The following is a 27,482-nucleotide window of genomic DNA, read 5'->3' on the forward strand; positions in this document are numbered from 1 at the left end:
TTCTTTTCTTTTGTCTTACTTCTTTTTTGAGCTTAACTTTCTTTATCTTTATTGACTTTGCAAGGTACTGTGCATGACACGAGCAAACCCATCAAACCTAGTCGCACAAGACAGTGAAATAGAGAGAAACTTGCGTCGAAGACTTAGAGAAGTGAGTGAAAGCACTAGTGAAAGAAACATTGAAATTGAGGACAGAGTATCTGTAGTCATGGCCGAAGAAAGACGTACTTTGTCTGAGTATGAAAGGCCGCAATTTACGGGTGAAGAATTTAGTGTGCAAGCTCCATCCATCGCCACAAATAATTTTGAGATCAAGGCAAGCACCATCGGCATGATCCAAAACTCAGTCCAATTTAATGGTCTTGCAAATGAAGATGACCATGATCATCTCTCCTGTTTCCTTCAAATTTGTTCTACCTTCAAGATAAACGGGGTGACTGACGACGCAATCCGGCTACGATTGTTCCCTTTCAGTTTGAGAGATGGAGCATACCATTGGCTCACATCCTTACCACCGGGATCGATCAAAACATGGAAAGATATGGTGGAAAAATTCTTGGGAAGGTATATTCCTCCTAGCAAGGCGGCGAAGCTAAGGCAAGAAATTTCAACATTCAAACAAGGGGAGTCGGAAACACTTTTTGAAGCTTATGAGAGATTCAAGGATCTTCTTCGAAGATGTCCCCATCATAGCTTTGCTTCTTGGATGCGAGTTCAGATCATCTACAATGCATTAAACTATGCAACCTGTCAATTAATTGATGCCGCAGTGGGTGGATCCCTTAGCAACAAGTACCCCGATGAAGTCGAGCAACTACTTGAATCGATGGCAAGCAATGATTCTCCTTGGGCCTCAAGAGGTGCACCACAAAAAGGTGCCGGAATCTATGAATTCAGTGCTAATGATGCTCTTGCAGCGAAGGTTGATGTTTTGTCTCGAAAGTTGGATTTGCTCATGGGGAGTAGCTCGAAGTCGGAGTCGGTGATGAGTTGTAGCACTTGTCGTGGAGGGCATGAAGTTGCTCATTATCCAATTGCTATTTACTCCGTCGCCCCAATTGAGAATGTTGATTATATTGTGGGACAAAGGCCACAAGGGAATTTGTACAGCTCGACTTATAATCCGGGGTGGAAATACCACCCAAACCTTTCTTGGAATCAAGGGCAACAACAAAAAGCCGCCCCACCTCAACAAAATTCCCAAATGCAACAACCAATTTTGGAGAAGAGGTTCACTACTGCAGATGTGCTTGCCAAGTTCATGATTAACACTGAATCCAAGTTCAACAGCATAACTAGCAGTATGGAGAATCAGTTAAGTAAGGTGAATGCTCAGCTTACTCAACACGCCGGGCAATTCAACGAAATAGGCTCAATCTTGCGGAATCTCCAAGCCTCAGTGCAGTCCCTTGAACACCAAGTGGGGCAGCTTGCTAAAGCAACTTCTGAGCGACCTTCAGTCAGTCTTCCTAGCAACACTGAGGAGAACCCAAGAGAACACTTGAAGGCCATCGCCCTTAGAAGTGGAAAACAGATTGAGACAAGGGTCGGAGCTGACCCAAGTGTCAAGGAGACTAGGGTAGCCGATGTGGAAGACCCTAACATAGTAGAGAAAGTTATTGAGAAAAGCAAGCAAAGTGAAGATAAGGAAATTCCAAAAAGGGTTCATCTAAGCCATCTGAATACAAACCTCCAATTCCTTATCCGGCTAGATTGAAGCAAGATAAGGAGGATGCTCAATTTCGAAAATTTATCAACATCTTCAAGCAACTGCACATAAACATCCCGATTGTAGACGCTTTAACTCAAATGCCCAAGTATGCCAAGTTCTTAAAGGAATTGCTAACAAACAAGAGAAAATTTGAAGAAGAGGGCACAGTTGCACTCACGGGAAATTGTTCGGCCATTTTGGAGAAAAAGCTCCCACAAAAATTGAAGGATCCGGGAAGTTTCATAATTCCATGTGTGCTTGAGGGTGGAATTCAAGAAAATGCTCTAGCGGACTCCAGAGCAAGCATTAATGTTATGCCCTATACCATGTATTCGAAACTTGGTCTTGATGAACTTAGACCCACGAGAATGATTTTACAATTGGCGAATCGATCAACAAGGAAGCCTCGTGGAATTGTTGAAGATGTGATTGTCCGGGTAGACGAATTTGTGTTTCCTGTGGATTTTGTCATCATGGATATTGATGAAGATGTGGAGACACCATTGATTCTTGGTCGGCCATTCCTCATTACCTCCGGTGCTCTAATTGACCTTAAAGGAGGAAAGTTCACATTAAGATTTGGTGAGGAAGAAGCGGTGTACACTCTACCGGAGGCCATGAAACACTCTTTAGACCATGATGACATGCTTTATTTTGTTGATGAAACTGAACTTTTAATTTCTGATTGTATGCAGGAGGTGCTATCATTGAACCCATTAGATGAGTACTTGAGAGATATAGAAAATGAGGATCAAGAAGAACCTCACTCTCCTCTTCCAAGTCCCAATTTAAAGAACCCAAAGGAGAAAGTTATGTGTACCAATGCCAAAGAAAAAGAGAAAAAAGATTCAATGTTGAAGAAAATTTGGAGGGAGGTTTGGGGAAAGAAGAAGAAAGGTATTACTCATTCTCAACAAACACCACAAGAAAAGAAGGTAAAATCTTCACCTCCTTTTGCTCATGAAAAATGTGACGTTTATTCATTGATGTCCTTGAATTTACCAGGAAGTAACAACAACAATTCAAAGATAACCGGGTGAAATTTCAAGTTGTAAGAGCCCCCGTAAGGTAAGTGAGAAGGTACGTTAGGCTCGTGACGTTAAACAAGCGCTTCTTGGGAAGCAACCCAAGCATTCGGGGGTTTATTTTCATGTTTGTTAGTTCTTTGCGTTCATGTTCATGTTATTGTCATTTTTCGTATTTTCTTAGAGTTGTGAATTTTAATAAGTCCATGTCCTAACTAGTTTGTTCATCATGATCATTGTTCATGTGGTTGTTTACTTAATTTTTATTGTGGAGTAACACTTGATTTGGTTATCATTTCATGCATTAGATCAAGCATTTGAACCATTATTTTATGCTGGAGATGATTTTAGAACATATTGTAGACATGGCCATGTGTTTGGAGAAGCTAGGATGACTTTAACACTTGATTTTAGAAGCCATGAGGACCTCAATGAGTTGCTCATTGAGGTCCTCAAGAAATTCCAGCAACATTACACTAGGGCATACGGTCTCATTGAGCTCCTCATTGAGACCGTATGACCCACTTTTTGCATGTGAACTTGGCCATTTTCTCTCATCTCTTCATTGTTCTTCTTCTCCAACCGAGCCCTAACCTCCATGAGCTCTCTTTCCATGGCCGGATCTCACTAGATTATGCTCTAAATCATCTCCAAATCTCTTTGGGAAGTAGATCTAGTGTTTCTCTTCAAGATCCACTCAAGTGTTTTGAAGATCTTAGTTGGTATGAAGCTTGGTTGATGCAATCTTTTCTTTTCTTTTCTTATTGCGTTCTTGAGCTTGTATTTTATGGTATGAACATCATGTCTTTGTATGATCTTGAATTTTTGTATAAATTTTTTCGAATTCATGAATTGGGGGAAACTCTTGCAAAATGAATAGTGCCCATACTGTCTCAATGAGCTCCTCATTGAGACCCGTATGGACACTATTCACATCATATTCTTCATGTTTTAGCCCTTCTCATGCCATATGATACATGCTTTTTGATTCCTTTCATTCTTATTTGAATTTTTATTGATGTAGGAATGCCACAAGTCAAGAAATTTGACTCCAAACGTCCAAGAAACACAATGCCAACCCCGAAGAACCACACTTTAAGTATGCTTATCATAAGGCGAAGTGTGAAGTTTTGAAGACCAAACCATGTGGCACACTTCATCACATAGAATGGGGTATTTTGGAAATATTTGGGATGCATGAACAATTCAAGGAATTACTTTCACATGGTTTTTGGTGACTCTATTCTCAATTGATGATCCAACCTTTCACCAACATACTTTGGAGGTTTTGAGCAATTTCGAAGCACACCAAGACAACCACATCTTCAACATCTTGTGATGACTAGTTGGACATTTGAGCATGGACATTTGCTTTACTTCTTTAGTTTATTTCTTTGCTTTAATTTTGATGCAAGTGTGTTTGTTTGCCTTGAATAAGTTGGGGAGGGGATACCCTACCAACATTGTGTACAAATTTGCTACTCTTTATCTAGTACTTATGTGTTTGGACTACTCTCTAGTATTTATTTTTGCAATCTTAAATTTTTGTTTGGAATGATGATGCCCCTTTATGCCGTGCAGGGCATTAAGGGAGCTTGGTGAGCCTTCCCATATTTCATGGAAGCCGGACCCGACATGCAACGCTTGCAACACCTTTTGTTCGGGTCACCTCTTGCCGTGTGCACAAGATTTAACCGGGGAAGTTCATTCCACCCTCCTCCATTATTTTCATTGCACATATTATTATGTTTTTCATGATTAGTGTGCATTGGGGACAATGTACAACACTAAGTGTGGGGATGGGTGTATTATATGTATTAGGGTGATTATTTACATGCTAGTGTACCCATGATGGCTTGTTCATTATTGTAAGACTCTTCTAGCATGGTTTAATGATCGATTTGAGTTACATACTTGTTGTTGTACTCTATTGAATCTTGTTTCACCTATAGTATTGTCTTGTGCACTGAATCTTGTGTTGATACCCTGGGAATAGCCAACATGACTACTCTAACTCTCTTGTATTCTTAACACACAACTTTGAGTATTTGGTCTTAGAGTACTAAGTTCTTTCATTCAATGAACTCTTAAGAACTTCTGAGTCTTGTTGAGCTAGCCCTAGTTTTGTGACATGTAGAGTAGTCTGAAGACATGATCTAGGATGAATGTGAAAAAGAAAATGATGAAAAAAAAAACAAAAAAAGAAAACAAAAATGAGTCTATGTCAGTATTCCTCTGCTAATGAAGCATGAATGCATCTATGTAGACTGTAATCGAGTAGTTGGGTGGCTCTTGTGCCTAACCAGCATGTGCACCATCCAGAAAGATTTTTTGGTATAGTCTATGTTAGTCGGACTCGAAAAAGAAAGAAGAAAAAAAAATGAAATGAAATGAAAATAAAAACCCTAGTGATCTTTTTGGCTGCCTACTAGAGGCTTTGAGAAGAATAGGGAGTTAGTTCGAGTTCAAGACTTGGAAGGATCTTACTTGCTCATTGGAGCAGCACTTAGTATTTTAAGACTTAGTACTCTTACCTGTGGAGTGATTAGGGGTGGAAAGAGGTGAGACAGGATCTTTCTTTTGTGCTTAATGTTTGTAACTCATTATCTGTTATCATTTCCCAATGCTTGTAGAGTCTTGTATTTATTTGAGCCGGAGGTAATACATTTAGCCACTTATCTTTATCTTTGTTTTTCATGATGTGTTTGCTTGGGGACAAGCAAATGCTTAGGTGTGGGGATATTTGATAAGAGTCTAAATGTACATATTTCTGTATATATGTATTTGTCGCTTCTAGCATGTATTTTTACTAGAATTGATGCCCGTTTTGTGCTTAATCGTGTATTATTTGCTTTGCAGGGCACGGGAATGCCATGGAGGACACGAAGATATAATTTGTCCAAAAAGGAGAAGAAAACCAGGTCGCAGTACTGTAGCAGTGGTAATGCAGCACCGGTACTGTAGCAAGATCGTTGTAGCTACCACTATAGCACCTGGAGAGTTTCCAAGATAGAAATCGAATCATGGCATACGGCCTCAATGCTGCCCAGTATAGAGACCGGGATGATCACTGTAGCACAAAGGAAGTTGATTGATTGAAGGCATTCTGGCTCAATGAGGTGCTCATTGAGCCAGTATGGATACTGTTTGGAGTGCATTTGAGGAGTTTCCTTGCCCCGAACAGTGTCAATGAGGTCCTCATTGAGCCAGTATACCACCTCAATGAGGTCCTCATTGAGGTTGGGATTCCAGCCGGGATCGAGGGATCTTGGCGTTGATTATGAGGGGTATAAAAGGCATTTTTGGGAAAAGAAATGAGGACTTTTGGGAGAGACTTGGAGGGTTCTTGGCAACCACCACTTGGGAGGAAGGAGAGAAACGAAGACATCATATTCTTGGGAGATTTGGCTTGAAGCTTGGGAAGATCAAGGGCTTGAACTTCAAGGGGAAGCTTTATCATCAAGGCAGGAGAAGCATTAGGCACCTTTAGGGCTATAAGAAGCGTCATTCGGCCGGCATTCTCCCTCCTCTTCATCATTCGGACTAGGGAGTGTCATTTATGCATTCACTTCTTGCTTTTGTTGTGTTTGAGACATTTATTTGTATGATGGCACACTAGACCACCAAGGCCACCGGATGTAGGTGAACCTTGGGGGGTTCATCATGTATTTTGGATGCTTCACTTTTATTTGGAATACATTGGTGTGATTTGTGGTTTAGCTCATGTTGTTTCATGCCTAGAACTATAATATGGAGAAATCCTTAGTTCTTATTTGAGTTGTATATGTAGACGTAACCTACTCACGTGTACTAGATCATCATTGAGCTAAAAGGGGAGATCCTTGACCAACATGCCGAGAAATTGGATGTAGGTTGCCCCTCTGAACCATGAGGATGAACTTAAGTTAAGTGCGTCTTTATTTCTCGATCTCCATGTGCTTAATGCAATCATAGGAATATGACTAAGGAGAAATCCTTGTCATCATTTGTATGGGATTAGGGTTTGACTACCGAGAAATCGGGGTTGAACTATTGTTGTGGTCTGTTGGCCTAAATCACCCATGTCATCTATTCTTATGCATCCGTACATCATGATGAATCCCTCTTGGGAATCCTCATCCCTAGGCATGTTCTTATCATTATTGCTCTTGTGATTTTCTTGCTTGTTGTGGGACTGCTATACTTGTATTCTTAATTACGTTATTGCACGTACTAGAGTAAGAACATGTTGGAGTTTTAAGGTTAGAAAATAAGTGATGGACAAGTAATAGGAGCTCCTTGGCCCCGTGAAATACTACGACCCCTGTGTCACTCACAGGATATTACTTGACGATCCCGTACACTTACGGGCACACAATCAGGTGTGTTGTGTAGGTATTTGCCGGGAGTGAATGTATTGATTGTTCCTGACCTAGAGATAGCAGGGGGAGAAGATGATGTAGATGAGGGGTCACAATAGGCTTCCATACCTCAGCCCGAGCAGATTGAGACTGATGCACCACCTACAGCACGGAAGCCACCTCCAATGTGGATCTTTTCACCATTTCAAGCCCATGATAGGTTTGAGAGCCTCGATAGTGTAGTGGAAGTATTAAAGAGAAACTTAGCTGAGGTGCACACTATACAGGCTGCGAACCATATAGAGATGATGGCACGTCTTAACATATTATAGTAGCTACTTGAGCGCGATGCAATTTCACCATTTGCTATGAGATCGAGGACCCCTCAGGCTCCACCAGCATCACCATCACTATCTCCACTAGCACCGTTCGATTTAGCACCACCAGCAGCAGCAGAGCCGATACCAGAAGACACCGATTCTTGATGCGTCTTTTCTTTTATTTCTTTTATGTTTTCATATTTTATTTTAGTATTACTATTTTGGACTTGTACAGTCAGAAAGGATTCTCCTTCTGAGTTTATCTTTTATTTTGTCTCGAGTTGTATTCCATTGCTCTATCTTTTATATACTCGAGTTATTTTTGTTTTTGTTGAGCTTCACTGAATCCCCCATGTATATGTGTGCAGATGGCCTTGTAAGTATGGGAATTAAGAACTAGTCATGGACACGGCCACGGTGTTTTACACTTGGCCGTGTGTGCTTCACAACCCATTGGAACTTCACTCCCAATGATTTAGCTCCATCAAATGCAACACTAGGAGTCAAGGGAGTATTGTTTCAATTGCCACTTGCACATATATTCTTGATTGTTATACTTGTTAATGAGCTTGCAAGTGTACATTGAGGGCAATGTACATCTTAAGTGTGGGGAGGAGTTTGCTTTACACATGTCCTTTATACTTATACTTTTATTGTACATGCTCACATAGCCAATGGTGGTTCACCTTAGTTGTAACGATTGTATTTTTTAGTCTAGGTGAATTTTTAACAATGAATGTTTTCAGGCTCTAGTTTTTACTTGAATTTATAGGAATTTTTACCCGATTGACACTTGTTGCACATCTCCCTCATTAAAATCTTTTGGAAACTCAAGTTCGATGTTTAATGGACTAATTAGTTTTGTTTCTTGTTTTGTTGTTGAAAAAAAATGGAAAAAGAGAAAAAATTTGTACTTGTTTGTGTGCATTAGGGGTGGAAAGAGCTACCACCTATGAAGTGTGAAGCTACTCTCATAAGTCGGATACTAGTTATGCCCTAATTAGAGAAAGAGTTATCTCATGGGAAGAGTGAAAGCTACTACCCCGATAGAAAGAGCTACCACCTCAAAAGTGTGAAAGCCACCTTAGCGGCCACTTTGGAAAGGGCTACCTTAGAGGATGTGTGAAGCTACTATCATTCCTTTATTTTGTTGTGTTTTTTAGATAAATAAGTCCCTTATTACTTAGAACTTTGAGGAGTATACTTTGCGTTGAATTGAGTGAGTTTACACACACTTACACGATTTCAGGTTTGTTATCTTTTTTGATTCAAGTTTTTAGCTAGAGCATTGATTTTTCATATTTAGTACTGAAATTTCACTTACTTATAGAATGCTCTTATTGCATGCTTTGGTGAACCTAGGGCCAAGCACTTTCGATGTTTTCTTCTTCTATGCTTCAATGTTTTATTTTTGCTTGAGGACAAGAAAAAACTTAAGTGTGGAGGAGTTTGATAAGGGCTTGTGTATTAGTAATACGAAGTATTCAAGCAATTATAATGCGTTGGAGGGGCACGAAGGCATTCTTATTTGCGTATCCCGACTTTTGCAATGATATCAAGATCTTCACCAACGAAGCCTTTTATTGAAGAAGTGACGCGATCTATGGTATAAACATGTGCCCATTTATGTTGTCTCGATGAAAAGTGTGAATCGGGAGTGTTTTTGGCCAAGCACTGTAGCAGGTACTGTAGCAATCATTGTAGCATTTACTGTTCAGAACCCCGCTGATAAGTGCTTGTGTGATAAGAATGCGAAGTGTTTTTCCTTATGATGAGCATTACCTTTATCGGGTTTTAGCGCTAATATGTGTGCATTTATGTTAATTTCATACATATAGGGTTGTGAAGGTGAATGGTAAAGAAAGAAGCCAATGCAGATCGTGAACGCACAATTTGGAGGAAATCTTGAGAAGGTTCAAACGCAAAGACATAAGTCAAGTTCAAGATGCAAGAATGTGTGCCGATCTCCTTGTATTCAAGTTAGCACGAGGGTTTAGAGGGGCAGAAAAGCAATCACATTCGAGTATCATGGCTTGTGCATTGATAGCAAGATCTTCACCAATGAAGCCATTTATTGAAAAAGCAAAGCGATCTACGACGTAAACGTGTGCCCGTTTACGTTACCTCGATGAAAGCATGAATTCGAGAATGTTTCAGGCCGGCATTGTAGCAGGTACTGTACTGCAGCGGACACTGTAGCAAAACACTGTAGAAGGTTATCCACGCCCGTGCGGAATTTTCACAGGCCCATATGGAGAATCCACAGGGGCATGTGGATGCCTGATTCTAGCCGTATTTAAAGGCAATTTTAGCCCAAATTTTAGCATTCTTTTCTCTAACTTTTCCCCAACTTTCAAGAGGGCGGTGGCTAAGATTTTGAGAGGTATTGGCAAGGATTTTTTAGTGGTTCTATGACTTCAACATCGCACTCCACTTGGAAGAAGATTATTGGCGGAGCTTTCATTGGCACCGATCTGGCGAGGTATGCCCTAGGCCAGACAAGAGGACCTTTGGAGGAGACGATGCCACTCCACAAGACCATCGACAAGACAGCTGAGGGGTTTTTTTATGGATTACTTGTTTTTACATTCGACTTCATTGTTGATTGTCACTAACTCCATGGAGAGCTAAACCCCCTAGTGGATATTTGGATTTGTGAACCCTAGGATGTATTTGTTTCATTAAACCTTTTATTCTGCATTCATTAACTGATGTTTTAATTGAGTTCCAATCTTGAATACTTGATTAAATGAATACTCCCTTAGAGTGACACTAGGATTGAGAGTTCTTATTGGTAACCGTTGTGAGTGAGTGATACAACACGAGAGTTAGACAAAGCTAGATTGGAGAGGGTGAGTCGAGAGGTAGCAGAGCATCACCTTTCCCCTTTAGTGTGATTTATCCTACCTCTATCTCCTCAAGTTCTTTGCGATCATAGTAGAGTGAATGGGCTAAGGGATGACCTTCCGCTGTGGCTTAGTTGTAGAGGCAACAGAGTGAAGTGTTGAAATGATTTTAGCACCTTGTGCTTAATTGTGACTAGGGACCTCTCACCTAGACCAAAGGGTTAGGTCTACATCTAGGAAGAGGGTTTATCACTTGGAATCCCTAGAACTCCATGCAACTCTATACTAGTGCGAGGTGTTGAGATTATTCGATTTCTCTACCGGGATATCGTATAGAGTTAGTCACGGTTGACATTAGATTTAGGACCATGTATTGAAGGATTTCCATGACTCATTAATGCATTAATTAGGAAGCATAATAGTTGGTTCTGTACTTGAAATGATTGTCCTATGTGGAACAATATCTGAGTACCCCATTTATATCGATTGCCTTATCTCTCAATTTTATTTTGCCTCTCGTTCTTATTTTTTTTATCTCTTTTTATATAAATCTCAATCATCATACCATCGATTTAATATCATTGATAATTGCTTGTGCGATATGAATGTGAAGCGTTCATTCCTTATGTTGAGCATTACTTTTCTCAGTTTTTTACATTAGTATGTGTGTTTTTATGTTACTTTTATGCAGGTAGGGTTGTGAGGCCGAATATGAAGGAAATGGCCAATGTGGATCATAATGCACCTATTTTGGAGGAGATCTTGCTAAGGTTCAAACACGAAGACATAGGACAGGTGTGAGATGCTAGAGTGTGTGCCAACCTCCTCGCATTCGAGTGAGTACATCCATTTGGAAGGGCACAAAGGCAGGCACACTTGAGCATTCCGTCTTATGCATACAAAACAAGAACCCCACCAACATATATATCATTGAAGAAGCAAGTGATTCACGACGTGAACGTGTGCCCATTTGTGTTACCCCAATGAAAGTATGGAATTGGGAAGATATTCGGGTCGAAGACTGTAGCAGAGCATTGTAGCAACACTATAGCAATTACTGTAGCAGCACTGTTCATAGCCGGCTGAGAAATCAGAGAGACAGAGAATCCACATGGGCGTGTGGAAATTATCCACGCCCATGTGGAAATTCCGCACGGGCGCGTGTACCATCCACGCCCATGGAGTTGCCCGATTCCAGCCCTATTTATAGCCGATTCAGCCCCGATTTTGGTATTCTTTTCTCCATCTTTTCCCCAACTTGCGAGAGGGCTTCGGCTAGGGTTTTGAGGGGTATTGGCCAAGGTTTTGGAGAGGTTCTATGGCTCCGACATCGCGATTCCATTAGGAAGAAGGTTGGTAGGGGAGCTTCGATCGAGGCGTATCCTATACCGGACGAAGGAATCCTTGGACGACGAGTAGAGGACTTTCCACAAGACCATCGACACGACCATCGAGGGGGTTTCTTTATGGATTCATTGCTTTTACATTCAATTTCTTTGATTGTACTTAGCTCCATGGAGAGCTAAACCCCTAGTGGGTACTTGGGTGATTGTGAACCCTAGGATATATTCGTTTCATTGAACTTCTTTATTATGCTTTCAATAAATTGATGTTTATTGTGAGTTCCAACCTTGAATGCTTGATTCTATGAACATTTCCCCTAGAGTGACACTAGGGTTGAGAGTTCTTGTTGGTAACCTTGTGAGTGAGTGACACACCACGAGCGTTAGACAAAGCTAGGTTGGAGAGGGCTGAGAGGGTGAGTCGAGAGGTACAGGAGAGTCACATTTCCCCTCTGACGTGATAGATTCTACCTCCATTCCTCGAGTTCTTTGGGGCCATAATAGAGTGAATGGTCTAAGGGATGAACCTCCGCTGGGGCCTAGTTGCGCGTGCAATGGAGTGAAGCGTTGAGGTGATCTTAGAATCTAGGGCTTAATTGTGGCTAGGGACCTTCCGCCTGGACCAAAGGGTTAGGTCTAAATCTAGGAAGAGATTTATCAATTGGAATCCCTAGAGCTAATTGCAACTCTATGCGAGTGCGAGGTGTTGAGATTGTTCAATTTCTCCTCCGGGACATGTATAGAGTTAGGCATAGTTGACCTTAGATTTGGGACTATGTATGTAAGGATTTCCATGACTCACCATTGCATTGATTAGGAAGCATAATAGAGAGTTCTTGCACTTGAAGCGATTATCCTAGGTGAAGCATCATCCGAGTACCCCATCTTTATTGATTACCTTGCCTCCTCCTTACTTTTGCTCTCTTACTTGTTGCTTTTAATTTCTGAGAATTGAATCATTACCACACTTATCATTGTTGATACTTCACATAGCTAAGAATCGAATTAATTGTCTTTACTGCCTACTCCCTGTGGATTCGACCCCGCTCACCCGGGATTATTACTTCGACAAGACCGTGCACTTGCGGGATATAAGCAAGGGGATCTTATCAATCATCATAGTTAGATGGCAATCGTTGTGTTTCTATTCACTATTCTCTGTGGATACGATACCCACTCACCTGAGATTTATTGCTTCCACACTAGTGCACTTGCGGTTTACACGCATATTAGGTCGTGTCACCCACATAAAATCAGAATTCCAGAGAATCCACACGCTCGTGTGTAATTTCCACAAGGGCGTGTTGAAATTCCACAGGGGCATGTGTGAAAATCTACAGGGCCGTGTGGATGCCGCGATTCAGCCCAATTTTATGATCCTTTTTTCGATCTTTTCTCCAACTCTTGCGAGGCTTGCGGCTAGGGTTTATGGAGTTATCAGCAAGGCTTTTGGAGTGGTTCTATGTATTCAAAACCGCATTTCTCTTGGAAGATAGCTATTAGGGGAGCTTTCATCGGCACCGATCCGGCGAGGTATACCCTAGGCTTGATGAGGGGACCTTTGAAGAGGATGAGGCTACACCACAACACCAATAACATGACTACCGAGGGGGTTTTCCTATGGATTACTTGTTTTTACTTTTGATTTTACTATTAATTGTATCTTGCTCCATGGAGAGCTAAACCCTTAGTGGGTACTTGGATTTGTGAACCCTAGGATGTATTTGTTTCATTAACCTTTTATTATGCTTTCCTTAATTGATGTTATAATTGAGTTCCAATCTTAAATGCTTGTTGAATGATTTCTCCCTTGGAGTGACACTAGGGTTGAGAATTCACATTTTTAATCCTTGTGAGTGAGTGACACATTAAGAGGGTCAAGAGGGTGAGTCGAGATGTAGCAGAGCGTCTCCTTTCCCCTCCGGTGTGATTTATCCTACCTCCATTTCCTAGAGTTCTTTGCGGTCACAATAGAGTGAAGTACTAAGAGAGGAACTCTGTTGGGGCTTAGTTGTATGAGTAATAAAGTCAAGCGTTGAAGTAATCCTTAGTATCTTGGGCTTAATTATAACTAGGGGCCTTTTGCCTGGACCAAAGGGTTAGATCTACATATAGTAATAGGGTTTACCATTTGGAATTTGTAGAGCATCATGCAACTTTGCACAGTATGAGGTGTTGAGACTGATCGATTTCTCTTCTGGGGCATAGTATAGAGTTAGTCACGATTGACCTTAGGTTTGTGACCATGTATCTTAGGGTGTCCACGACTCATTGAGCATTAGTTAGAAAGCATAATCGTTGGTTTTGCACTTGAAGCAATAATCCTAGGCGGAACAATATCCGAGTACTCCACTTCAAATCGATTGCCTTTCCTCTCACTTATTTGTGCCTCTCTTTCTTATTTCTTTTATTTTTATCTACATTACATCTCATCAACACAATCATTATTTCATCTTCACTTGGTTAAGTAGCCACCTTGGTGTTTTTATTCCCTACTCCTTGTGGATACAATACCCACTCACCTGGGATTTATTACTTCGACAAACCCGTGCACTTGCGGGTCACACGGAAGGGGTGTGTTAGTGAACTATATTTATTCTTTTCTTTACTTTATTGTTTTAACTCGTATGATGGCACACTAGACCCCCAAAGCTACCGGTTGTTGGTGAACCTTGGGAGGTTCATCATGTATTTTGGATGATTTTTTCTTAATTACAATGCTTGGGTTTATTTCATATTTAGTTCATTGTTCTTCTTGCCATGAACTACACAATGGAGAGATTTGTATTTCTTTCTTGAGTTATACATGCAGATGTGACCTACTCGCGTGTATTAGATCATTAATGAAGTAAAAGGGGTTTGCTTGTATCGATATACCGAGAAATTGGATGTTGGTGGCTGATAAGTTCTTATGTATAAGTAATATAAAGTATACTTTTCTTATATTGAGCATCACTTTTATCAGATTTTATGGCTCATTCGTGTGTATTTGTGTTCTTTTGTGCATTTAGGGTTGTGGAGACAAGTTTGGAAGAAAAGAAGCAAAAGTAGATCATTGACGCGATTGTTGATGAAATTATTGGGTCGAACAAGAGTTAAGGCACAAGTTATGCTCATAGACATGTGGGTGTGCGCCAACCTCCATTATGCTCAAGTGAATAAACAAAGTGGAGGGGCATAAAGACAGTCACACTCATATATTCCAACTTATGCAACATTGTTAAAAGTTTCGTCAATGTGCTTAATTGAAGACGAGACATTATCTACCTCATGGATGTGTGTCCAATCATGCGGCTGGATGAAGAAAGTAAATTCGGGAGTATTTCGGTAAAGTACTATAGCAGTTAATTAAGCAAATCATTGTAGCAAAATCACTGTAGTGGTTACTGTTCATAGCGCGCAGGAAAAGGAATTTGGAAATCCAAACGGCCATGTGGAAATGTGGATGCACGATTGCAGCCATATAATTGCCGCTTTGAGAATTTTATTTGGGGAGCTTCTTCCTATCTTTTGCCTATCTTTTGGGGCCAGGACAGCTAGAATTTGGAGAGGCTTTTGCTTGGTTTTAGGAGTGGTTCTATGGTATTCGACATCGATTCCCTTTGGAGGAGAGCGATTGGGGGAGCTTTCGTCAGCATCGATTCGGTGAGGTGTGCCCTGCGCTTGACAAAGGAGTCCTTGGAAAAGACGAGGTGGCTTCTTAAGACCATCGATATGGACAACAAGGGGGGTTTCTCTATGAATTGCTTACACCTACTTTTGATTTCAGTGTTGATTTTGTACTGTTCTGACAACGCCCCTTGCGTGTGACCCGTAAGTGCACGGGTTTGTCGAAGTGATAAATCCCAGGTGAGTGGGTATCGTATCCACAAGGAATAGTGAATAGAAACACAACGATTGCTATTTACCTATGATGAGAATGAATCAATGATGATGTGAATAAGATTAATATTGAAAGACCAAAAGAAATAAGAAAGAGAGGCACTATAAAATGAGAGGAAAAGCAATATATAGAAGTGGGGTACTAGGACAATGCTTCCCCTAGGACTAATGTTTATAGTGCAAGACTAACTATTATGTCTCCTAATTGATGGTTAATGATGGAAATCCTTAAACACACGGTCCTAAACGTAAGGTCAACCGTGACTAACTCTACACTATGTCCCGGTGGAGAAATCGATCAATCTCAACACCTCACACTGTGTAAAGTTGCAAGACACTCTAGGGATTCCAAGTGATAAACCCTATTCTAATGTATAGATCTAACCCTTTGGTCCAGGAGAAAGACCCCTAGTCACAATTAAGCCCTGGGTTCTAAAGTCACTTCAACACTTCACTCCGTTGCCTTTGCAACTAAGCCCCAGCGGAGGTCATCCCTTAGCCCATTCACTCTACTATGACTGCAAAGAACTCTTGGAATGTGGAGGTAGGATAGATGACATTGGAGGGGAAAGGGGACGCTCCGCTACCTCTCGACTCACCCTCTGAATCCTCTGCAACTTTGCTTTGTCTAACCCTCATGGTGTGTCACTTATCTAGAAAGGTTACCAAGATGGTCTCTCAACCCTAATGTCACTCTAAGGGTGAAATCATTCAACAAGCATGTCAATGAAACAAAAGCATCCTAGGGTTTACAAAATCCAAGGATTGGGGGACTCGTCTCGAAATCTAAATAATATTTCTTTCGTTACTTGAAGTAGTTTTTGAGTATTCATCAAAAGAAAAAGGAAAAAATGAAGATGAAATTGGTTCGAATTTGCCCAATTGAAATATCTGGATATACTATTTAAGGTTTACAAAATAAAAGGAAAGATACAATCAAGGGATGCAAAATAAAAGGTCAATGAAACATCAATTAAGGGAAGCAAAATAAAAGGTCAATGAAACAAAAGCATCCTAGGTTTACAAAATCCAAGTACCCACTTGGGGTTTTAGCTCTCCATGGAACAAGATACAATAAATAATGAAATTGAAAGTAAAAACATGCAATCCATAGTAAAAAAGCCCTTGGTATTCATGTCAATGATCTTGTGGAGTAGCCTCGTCCTCTCCGAAGGTCCCCTTGTCATGCTTAGGGCACACCTCGCCGAATCGGTGCCTACGAAAGCTCCCCCAATAACTATCTTCCAAGAGAATCACAGTGTCAACGCTGGAGAACCACTCCAAAAGCCTTGCCAAAACACATCTAAACCATAGCTCCTGGCATCTCAAAAGACGGAGAAAAGATGGGAAAAAGAATGCTGAAATCACGCAGAAAAATGGCTTTAAATAGACTAGAATCGGGCATCCAAACAGGTCTGTGGATCTTCCACACGCCCCAGTGGAATTTCCACACACTCCTGTGGATTCTCTAGAATTCTGATTTTTTGCCTGCTGTGAATAGTAATTGCTACAGTACATTACTACAACGGTTATCTACAGTACCTTACTATGGTACAGCCGCTAAAAACTCTCCCGAATCCACTTTTCATTGAGGCAACATAAACGGGCAGACGTTTATGCCGTAGTGACAACGCCCTTGCGTATGTCCCGCAAGTGCATGGGTTTGTCGAAGTAATAAATCCCATATGAGTGGGTATCATATCCATAGGGAGTGGGGAATAAAAACACTTAATTTGTTTCTTAACTAAGTGAAAAGTGAATAATAGTTGTGTGACAAGATGTAATGTAACAAAAGTAAAAGAGACAAGAAAGAAAGCACAAGTAAAGTGGAGGTAAGGCAATCGATATAAATAGCGGTACCTGGATATTGTTCCACCTAGGACAATCATTTCAAATGCAAAACACTCTATTATGCTTTCTAACTAATGCATTAATAAGTCATGGAGATCCTTCAATACATGGTCCCAAATCTAAGGCCAACCATACCTAACTCTATACATGTCCCAGAGAAGAAATTGAACAATCTCTCGACCTCACACTTGTATAAAATCATAATGAGTTCTAGGTATTCCTAGTGATAAATCCTCTTCCTAGATGCAGACCTAACCCTTTGGCCCAGGTGGAAAGTCCCTAGTCATAATTAAGCCCTAGGTGCTAAAATCACTTCAACGCTTTACTCCGTTGCCTCTACAACTAAGCCCCAGCGAAAGGTTATCCCTTAGCCCATTCACTCTACTATGACCGCAAAGAACTCGAGGAAATAGAGGTAGGATAAATCACACCGGAGGGGGAAGGGGACGCTCCGCTACATCTTGACTCACCCTCTCAACCCTCTCCAATCTAGCTTTGTCTAACTCTCATGGTGTGTCACTCACTCACAAGTGTTACCAATAAGAACCCTCAATCCTAATGTCACTCTAAGGGAGTATTCAAACAATCAAGCATACAAGATTGGAATTTAATTAACACATCAATTAATGACAGCATAATAACAAGGTTTAATGAAACAAATACATCCTAGGGTTCACAAATATAGTACCCACTAGGGAGTTTAGCTCTCCATGGAGCTAGTTACAATCAATAAAATTGAATGAAAAATAAGTAATCCATAGAAAACCCCCTCGATAGTCGTGACAATGGTCTTATGGAAAAGCATCTACTCGTGCAAGTTTCCCTTTGTCCGGCCTAGGATACACCTCACCGGATCGGTGCCGACGAAAGCTCTCCACTAAACTTCTTCCAAATGGAGAATGATTTCAGAGCTATAGAAACTCTCCCAATCCCTAGCCAATACCTTTCAAAACCCTAGCCACAGCCTTCTCTCAAGTTAGGGAAAAGATGGAGTAAAGAATGCTAAAAATCGGGGTTGAAATCGGCCCTAAATAGGGCTAGAAGTGGGAATCCACACGCCCTTGTGGATTCACCGTACGCGCCTGTGGAATTTACACATGGGCGTGTAGAATTTCCTCACGCTCGTGTGGATTCTTTGGAAATCACTTTTCTCGGTCGGATGTGAACAGTACCTGTTACAGTGAATTTCTATAGTATTTGCTGCGGTACCGGCCTAAAATACTCCCGAATCAATGTTTTCATCGAGGTAACGTAAATGGGCACATGTTTATGTCCTAAATCGCTTTGTTTTTTCCATAAACGGCTACATTGGTGGAGATCTTGCTATACATGCACAAGCCAGAATACTAGAATGTAACTGCATTTGTGCTCCTCCAAATTATTGTGCTAACTTGAATACAAGGAGGTTGGCACACATTCTCACATCTTGAACCTGAATTATGTCTTCGCGTTTGATCCTTCTCAAGATTTATTCCAAATGGTGCATTCACGATCTACATTGGCTTCTTTTTCTAGCATTCGACTTCACAACCCTATATGCATGAAAGTAACATAAATGCACACATATCAGCACTAAAACCTAATAAAAGTAATGCTCATCATAAGTAAAGAACACTTCGCATTCTTATCACACAAGCATTTATCAGGCTGCCAAAGAAGTGACTGCATCTATTTCATGTAGTACAACCACTTTCTTCAAGCATTGAGAGTATCCCTAGAGCTTCAAGCAGTCCTACATAGTGTGAGGCATTGAGAGTATCCCTTTCCGCCGGGCCTTTGTGTAAAAGGCTAGTTACGTTTGACCTTAGGTTTAGGACCATGTGTCTTTAGATCTCAATGACTAATTAAACCTCAATTTGTAGACATAACATTAGTCTTGCACTTAAAACAATAGTCCTAGGGTGAGCATCCTCCGAGTACCCCATTTTACCATCGATTACCTCTCCTTACTCCTCTTGCTTTTTTTTCTCTTTTACTTTTCTTTCCATTGATATTTTGAAGCAACATCACAATTTTTTTTACTCTAGCTAGGTAGTAATACTTTGTACTTCTGAACAATTATTCCCTATGTATTTTGACTACCCACTAATTGATGTATTTTATTACTTTGACGAGCCATGCATTTGCGGTACATACACGCAGGGGATGTGTCAAGTTTTTGGTGCCATTGCCAGTGAATATGCATATTGGAAGCATTTGCACTTTTGCTATTTTAGCTATTTATCACTTATTCTATTTCACAATTTTTTATTCTTCCATCATTCTGATTTGTTTTCTTTCTTTAATCGTAGGAAAGATGATTAACACAACTGAATTATTTGATACCATCATGGTAATGGTTGAGGACATAGAACAGAAGATGCAGTTGTTTGCAATGCAATCCACTTCATGTTGTTTCAGACAAGGGCAATTCAAAATTAGTTTTTCTATAGAAGAATCGGTAAATGATTACATAAATGATGTTCAAGAGCGTAATTGTGAACTAGTCAGTGTGTTGGATTAGTTTGAAAAGTCAGCATTGTCATCTGTGAGTTATCATCAGGAAGAGAGCTTGGAAAAGGTTCTTTCTCAGTTGGAATCACTTGTCAAGAACAAAGGCATGAAATTTTCTCGTTGAGAGTTTCTAGTGCAGTATAAGAAATATGTGAGACAGAAAATGTGAAAATCATTGAAGACCATTTAAGCCAACAAGCACTAGAAGACATGATAAGTGCTTGTGTATTAGTAATACGAAGTATTCTCTTCTTACGATGAGTATTACTTTTATCTTGTCTTATCGCTAATGCATGTGTATTTGCGAACTTTCGTGCATGTAGGGTTGTGAAGCCAAATATGAAAAAAAGAAGCCAGAGTGGATTGCGATTGTACTTTGTTGATGAAGTGTTGGAGTAAACAAATATGAAGACACCAGTTGTGATTGAAGATACGAGAATGTGTGCCAAACTCCATGTGCTCATGCAATTATAATGGTTTGGAGGGGCACAAAGGTAGTCCCATTTGCGTATCCTGACTCGTTCAATGATAGCAAGATCTTCATCAATGAGACCTTTTATTGAAGAAATGACGTGATCTACGGCATAGACGTGTGCCTGTTTATGTTACCTCGATGAAAAGTGTGGATTCGGGGTATTTTGGCGGAGTACTGTAGCAGGTACTATAGCAAGCAATGCAGTAATTTACTGTAGCAGTTACTGTCCACAGCTAGCAGAAAAGTAGATTTCCAGAAATCCACATGGGTGTGTGGAAATTTTACACGCCCGTGTGGATGCCCAATTCTAGCCTTTTATAAAGCTGCGACTGGCACAATGATTCAATTTTCAACAATAAAAACAACAAGTAAGAGAGCAAAAGTAAAGAAAGGGGGTAAGGCAATCGATAAAGATGGGGTACTCGGATAATGCTCCGCCTAGGATAATTTTTTCAAGTGCAAGAACCCTCTATTATGCTTCCTAATCAATGCAATGGTGAGTCATGGAAATCCTTAATTACATAGTCCCAAATCTAAGGTCAACTATGCCTAACTCTATACATGTCCCGGAGGAGAGATTAGATAACCTCTCAACCTCGCACTCGTATGGAGTTGCAATGAGCTCTAGGGATTCCAAGTGATAAATCTCTTCCTAATTATAGACCTAACCCTTTGGCCCGTTCACAAGATTGCTGACAGGGGAGAGTCCACGCCCCTGTGTGCTCTCGGGAAAACTCGCCAAACTCTGCAGGAATTCACACGCCCGTGCGGAAATTACCACGGGCGTGTGGCAATCGCATGGTTGTTCACAGGGGCCGCCGCACGCCCCTATGCCTTCTCTGGATGAGCTTGCAATACAAATCCACGGACGTGCAGAAATTTCACACGCCCATGTGTCTTCACTGGATGCCTTAGAAAAATCTGCAGGCTCTGCGGAAAATTTCTGAAATTGTTTACACACTCAGAGCCTGCTCTATTATGTACATTTTTACCAGTGAAAAACATGAAATAGAGCTCAAACGACCAAACTTTGCCAATTCCACATGAAAACACATGATTAAAATTCAAAGTTCACAAGGAAATCGCAGCACAAGCATCTAAAAATCAAGACACCAACACTTAACAAGTTATTGATGCAAACAACCTAACTAAAAGATAAGAAAACAGTAAACACTTGGGTTGCCTCCCAAGAAGCGCTTGTTTTAAGTCTCTAAGCTTGACGTACCTTGTCTTACCTCACGGGGGTTTATGAATGAAAGTTGCCCTCTTACCCATGGCTTGAAAGCATGATATGCAAAGTCTCTTGAGAGTAAAGGGTGTATTATCAGGCTTCGGACCACCTAACAATGATACGTCCAACTTCTTCGGTTCACGTACGTCTCCAACAGCCTTGGAGTGTTTCCGGTGGCGTCTCCTAGCCCTCTTCATTTTCTGGAGCACTTTCTTCAAGATCTCCGGGGTAGATGGTACTTCTTCCATCGATCTAAGCATCATTACTTCTTCATTGCCCTCCTCTTGGTCGAACAAACCTTCATATGAATCCGGATTGAACATTTCCTGCATGTATTCATCAATAATCTCATCAGTAGTGTCAAAAAAATATAAAGTATCATCGAAATCAAGAGAATACTGCATGGCCTCAGCAAGGCGGTATGTGAGCTTGTCATCTCCAACTCTCAATGTGAGCTCTCCGCCGTCCATGTCAATCAATGCTTTGGAAGTCCACAAGAATGGTCTCCCAAGTATAAAGGGTACATCCGTATCCTCATCAACATCTAGCACTACAAGTCAACCGGAAAAATGTACTTGTCCACCTTGACAAGAACGTCTTCAATGATGCCTCTCGGATGTCGCACTGTTCTGTCCGCTAGTTGCAAAGTCATCCGGGTAGGCCTAGGCTCGCCCAAGCCTAGCTTTTGAAAGAAGGTGTATGGCATGACGTTGATACTTGCCCCTGAGTTGCCAATGCCATTTCTTCACCTAGATTGCCAATATTACAGGGAATGATAAAGCTTCCCGGGTTTTTCTTCTTGTTCGGCATGTTCTTTTGCAATACCGCCGAGCATGAAGCATCTAAAATCACTGAAGCACTCTCCTCCAACTTCCTTTTGTTGGTCAACAAGTCTTTCAAGAACTTCACATACTTAGGCATTTGGGCTAATGCCTCAACAAAAGGAATATTAATATGGAGTTGCTTGAACAAACTCAGGAAATTCTTGTACTGTTCATCCCCTTGGTCATTTTTCAATCTAGAGGGATAAGGGATTCTTGGCTTGAAAGGTGGGGGTACCACCTCTTTCTCTTTGCTTGTTCCCTCTTCTACCTCTATAACCTCGGGTGCATGTTCTTTTGGCTTCTCACTCGGAAGCCTACCTTCAACCTCATGACCACTTCTCAAAGTGATCACCTTCATGTGCTCTCTAGGATTGGTCTCTGTATTGCTCGGCAAGCTTCCATGTGGCCTTTCAGAGGGAGACTTCGCAATTTACCTCACTTGATTTTCAAGATTATGCAAAGAGACGGTGTGGTTGCGAAGTGTAGCCTCAACTGATTCAAACCTACTATTTGCAGATTGCATAAATCTAGCCAAGTGCTTCTCTAGGTCAGTCATTCGGATTTCCAAACCTGAGACTCTATTTTCAACCTGAGGGGCTTGTTGTTGTTGTTGGAAACCCGGTGGGCCCATGACCTTTTGTGGACCTTGATTACTTCATGAGAAATTGGGATGATTCTTCCAACCCGGATTGTAGGTATTGCTATATGGGTTTCCTTGAGGTCGCCATTACCTACAAAATCAACATTCTCCATCGAAGAAACATCACCAATAGTGATCGGGCAATCGGAGGGAACATGTTCTCCACCACAACCGGTGCAATTAGTCACGGCCGCCACTCTATTTGAAGTTAGAAGATCTAACTTCTTACTCAAATTTTCCACTTGGGCCGCCAATGAAGTTACCGCATCTTTCTCATGGAGATCGGCCATCTTTTTCTTCTCCTTAGCATTCCATTGGTAGCTGTTTAACCCCATTTCTTCAATCAACTGATTGGCCTCATCAGGGGTCTAGCTACCTAAGGTACCTCCTGCTGCCGCATCCAAGAAATGCCTTGTACTCGGGTTCAAACCATTGTAAAAGGTTTGAACAATCATCCACTCCGGGAATCCGTGTTGCGGGCACTTCCTCAGGAGCTCCTTGAACCTTTCCCATGTCTTGAATAGAGACTCCAATTCCAACTGAACAAAAGATGAGATCTCGTTTCTAAGCTTTGTTAATTTTCCAGGAGGGAAATAACGAGCTAGAAAAACTTCCACCATTTCCTCCCACGTGGTGATTGACGCTCTAGGTAATGAGTGTAGCCACTGCTTCGCTCTCCCCATTAGTGAAAATGGGAAGGCTCTCAATTTGATGGCATCATCTGTCACCCCATTTATCTTCAGCATATCACACACCTCGAGAAAGCTCTCTATGTGACTGTTTGGATCCTCATCGGCCAAACCATTGAATTGTGCGGACTGCTGCAACATGTGGATGAATGCCGGCTTCAACTCAAAGTTCTGAGCTATAATTGGGGGACGCACAATACTCGATTGTGTCCCCAACACTGAAGGTCTGGCATAATCGGATAATGTTCGTTGTTGCTCATTCTGTTCTGCCATGTTTTCAGATTCTTCTACTTCCAAATCAATTGGATTAGACTGTTCTTGCACAGGCTCTTTCCCTTTTTTTCTAAGTGTACGTTCAAGCTCGGGATCCCATTCAATCAATATTGAGGGATTCCCTCGGGTCATAACTTGTAGCTGCAACCAAAAAGAAAGAAAAAGAAATCAGAACGATGATAGAATAAGAAGATAAGAAATAGAATGTATGGTGAAATAGCTAAGAAAACAAAGTGCAAAGTATCTCTAAATGCCTATTCCACGGCAACGGCACCAAAAACTTGACAAGATCCCCTTGCGTATATCCCGCAAGTGCAAGGGTTTGTCGAAGTAATAATCCTGGGTGAGCGGGTATTGAATCCACATGGAATAGGGAATAAAAATACTTAATTCGATTCTTAGCTATGTGAAAGATCAATGATGATAAGTGTGACAATGATTAAATTCTCAACAATAAAAATAACAAGTAAGAGAGCAAAAATAAAGAAAGGGAGTAAGGCAATCGATAAAGATGGGGTACTCGGATAATGCTCCACCTAGGATAATTGTTTCAAGTGCAAGAACCCTCTATTATGCTTCCTAATCAATGCAATGGTGAGTCGTGGAAATCCTTAATTACATAGTCCCAAATCTAAGGTCAACTATGCCTAACTCTATACATGTCCCGGAGAAGAGATTAGATAACCTCTCAACCTCACACTCGTATAGAGTTGCAATGAGATTTAGGGATTCCAAGTGATAAATCTCTTCCTAATTATAGACCTAACCCTTTGGTCCAGGTGGAAGGTCCCTAACCATGATTAAGCCCTAGATACTAAGATCACCTCTACACTTCACTGCGTTGCACGCGCAACTAAGCCCCAACGGAAGTTCATCCCTTAGACCATTCACTCTATTATGGCGGCAAAGAACTCGAGGAATGGAGGTAGAATCTATCACGTTAGAGGGGAAAGGGGACGCTCCTGTACCTCTCGACTCACCCTCTCAACCCTCTCCAACCTAGTTGTATCTAACGCTCGTGGTGTGTCACTCACTCACAAGGTTACCAACGAGAACTCTCAACCCTAGTGTCACTCTAGGGGAAATGTTCATACAAATAAGCATTCAAGGTTGGAACTCACAATCAACATCAATTTATTGAAATCATAATAAAGAGATTTAAAGAAACGAATACATCCTAGGGTTCACAAATACCCAAGTACCCACTAGGGGTTTAGCTCTCCATGGAGCTAAGTTCAATCAAAGAAATAGAATAAAGAAACCCCCTCGATAGTCGTATCAATGGTCTTGTGGAAAGTCCTCTACTCATCGTCCAAGGATTCCCTCGTCTGGTATAGGATACGCCTCGACGGAAGCTCCCCTAACAACCTTCTTCCTCAGGAATGACGATGTCGGAGCCTTAGAACCTCTCCAAAACCTTTGCCAATACCCCTCAAAACCCTAGCCGAAGCCCTCTCTCAAGTTGGGAAAAGATGGAGAAAAGAATACTAAAAGCAGGGCTGATTCGGCTTTAAATAAGGCAGGAATCGGGCGACTACAACGGCGTGGATGCTTCAAGCGTCCGTGCGGAATTTCCACATGGGCGTGGATAATTTCCACACGCCCGTGCTGCTACAGTACTTGCTACCGTGTTGCTACAGCGCTCTGCTACAGTATCCGGCCTGAATAGCTTCCCGAATCCATACTTTCATCGGAGTAACACAAACAGGCACATGTTCACATCGTGGATCACTTGCTTCTTCAATGATAGGCACGTTGGTGGAGCTCTTGTTCTATGTGCATAAGTCGGAATGATCGAGTGTGACTTCCTTTGTGCCCCTCCAAATGAATGTGCTAAACTCGAATACGAGAAGGTTGGCACACACTCTAGCATCTCACATCGACGTATGTCTTCGCGTTTGAACCTTAGCAAGATTTCTTCCAAAATCGGTGCATTGTAATCCACATTGGCTTATTTCCTTCATGCTTAACCTCACAACCCTACCTGCACAAAAGTAACATAAAAACACACATATTAGTGTAAAAACCTGAGAAAAGTAATGCTCAACATAAAGAATGAACACTTGGTATTCATATCGCACAAGCACTTATCACTTTCATCGGCACTGATCTGGCGAGGTGTGTCCTAGGCTTAACAAGGGGACCTTTGGAGAGGATGAGGCTACTTCACAGGACCATCGACCCAAATACCGAGTGGGTTTTCCTATAGATTATATGTTTTTACTTTCAGTTTCATTATTAATTGTATCTTGCTCCATGGAGAGCTAAACTCCTTAGTGGGTACTTGGATTTGTGAACCCTAGGATGTATTTGTTTCATTAACCTTTTATTATGTTTTCCTTAATTGATGTCTTTAACTGAGTTCCAATCTTAAATGATTGTTGAATGCTTTTTCCCTTAGAGTGACACTGGGGTTGAGAGTTCATCTTGGTAGTCTTTGTGAGTGATTTCCACACCATGAGGTTTATACAAAGCAAGATTAGAGAGGGTCGAGAGGGTGAGTCGATAGGTAGCGGAGTGTCCCCTTTCCCTTCCAGTGTGATTTATCCTACCTCCACATTCAAAGAAATCTTTGTGGTCACAGTAGAGTGAAAGGTTAAGGGATGAACCCCGTTATGGCTTAGTTGCATGAGCAACAGAGTGAAATGTGGAAGTGACTTTAACACCTGGGCTTAATTGTGACTAGGGGTCTTTTGCCTGGACCAAAGGGTTAGATCTATATATAGGAATAGGGTTTATCACTTGGAATCCCTAGAGCTTCTTGAAACTTTACACAGTGTGAGGTGTTGAGATTGGTTGATTTCTCTAAAGGGGCATAGTGTAAAGGAAATCATAGTTGACCTTAGGTTTGGAACCTTGTGTTTAAGGATGTCCACTACTCATTAAGCATTACCTAGGAAGCATAATAGTTGGTTTTGTACTTGAAGCAATAATCCTAGGAAAAACAATATCCGAGTACCCCACTTTTATCGATTGCCTTTCCCCTCATTTTATTGTGCCTCTGGTTCTTATTTCCTTTAGTTTGTTTGCATCAATCTTTATCCACGCCATCTTTATTTCATCTCCACTTATTTGAGTAGTAATCTTGGTGTTTTTATTCCTTATTCCCTATGGATACGATATCCCCACTCATCTGGGATTTATAACTTCTATAAACCGGTGCACTTGCGGGTCACACGCAAGGGGTGTTGTCAAGTTTTTGGCGTCGTTGCCGGGTAATAGGCATTTTTTAAACACTTTGCACTTTGCTATTTTAGCTATTTACCATTCATTCTATTTTACCTTTTCTCTTTCTATCATCATTCTGATTTGGTTTTCTTTCTTTTGGTGCAGCTCCAGGTTATGACCAGAGGGAACCTGTTGATATTGGTTGGAGGTGATCCCGAACTTGAACGTACAGTCAGAAGAAGGGGTAAAGAACCTGTGCAAGAAGTCTCAAATCTAGATGAAGTAGAAGGAGAAGGGTCCGAAATATGGCTGAACAGAATGAACAACAGAGAACACTTCAGACTATACCAGACCCTTAGTTATGGGTGTGC

The 27,482-nt window shown here is 41.2% G+C and overlaps 1 protein-coding gene and 2 non-coding genes across 3 annotated transcripts; 2 read left to right on the plus strand and 1 right to left on the minus strand.

Moving 5' to 3' along the window:
• The first annotated feature begins 541 nt into the window (after window positions 1–541).
• Window positions 542–27,323, plus strand: LOC120257043. Its single transcript, XM_039264686.1, has 4 exons — window positions 542–1,104; window positions 1,291–1,579; window positions 2,407–2,527; window positions 27,277–27,323. Exons 1-4 carry the CDS (start codon window positions 542–544, stop codon window positions 27,321–27,323), a joined length of 1,020 nt encoding a protein of 339 aa, XP_039120620.1.
• Window positions 590–696, minus strand: LOC120257045. Its single transcript, XR_005535493.1, has one exon. It is a non-coding gene; the product is annotated as a small nucleolar RNA R71 (small nucleolar RNA).
• On the plus strand, window positions 23,447–23,553 carry LOC120257051. The gene has a single exon (XR_005535499.1). It is a non-coding gene; the product is annotated as a small nucleolar RNA R71 (small nucleolar RNA).
• Window positions 27,324–27,482: the final 159 nt, after the last annotated feature.

This window comes from Dioscorea cayenensis, unplaced genomic scaffold (assembly GCF_009730915.1).
Source record: "Dioscorea cayenensis subsp. rotundata cultivar TDr96_F1 unplaced genomic scaffold, TDr96_F1_v2_PseudoChromosome.rev07_lg8_w22 25.fasta BLBR01001817.1, whole genome shotgun sequence".
NCBI lineage: Eukaryota > Viridiplantae > Streptophyta > Magnoliopsida > Dioscoreales > Dioscoreaceae > Dioscorea > Dioscorea cayenensis.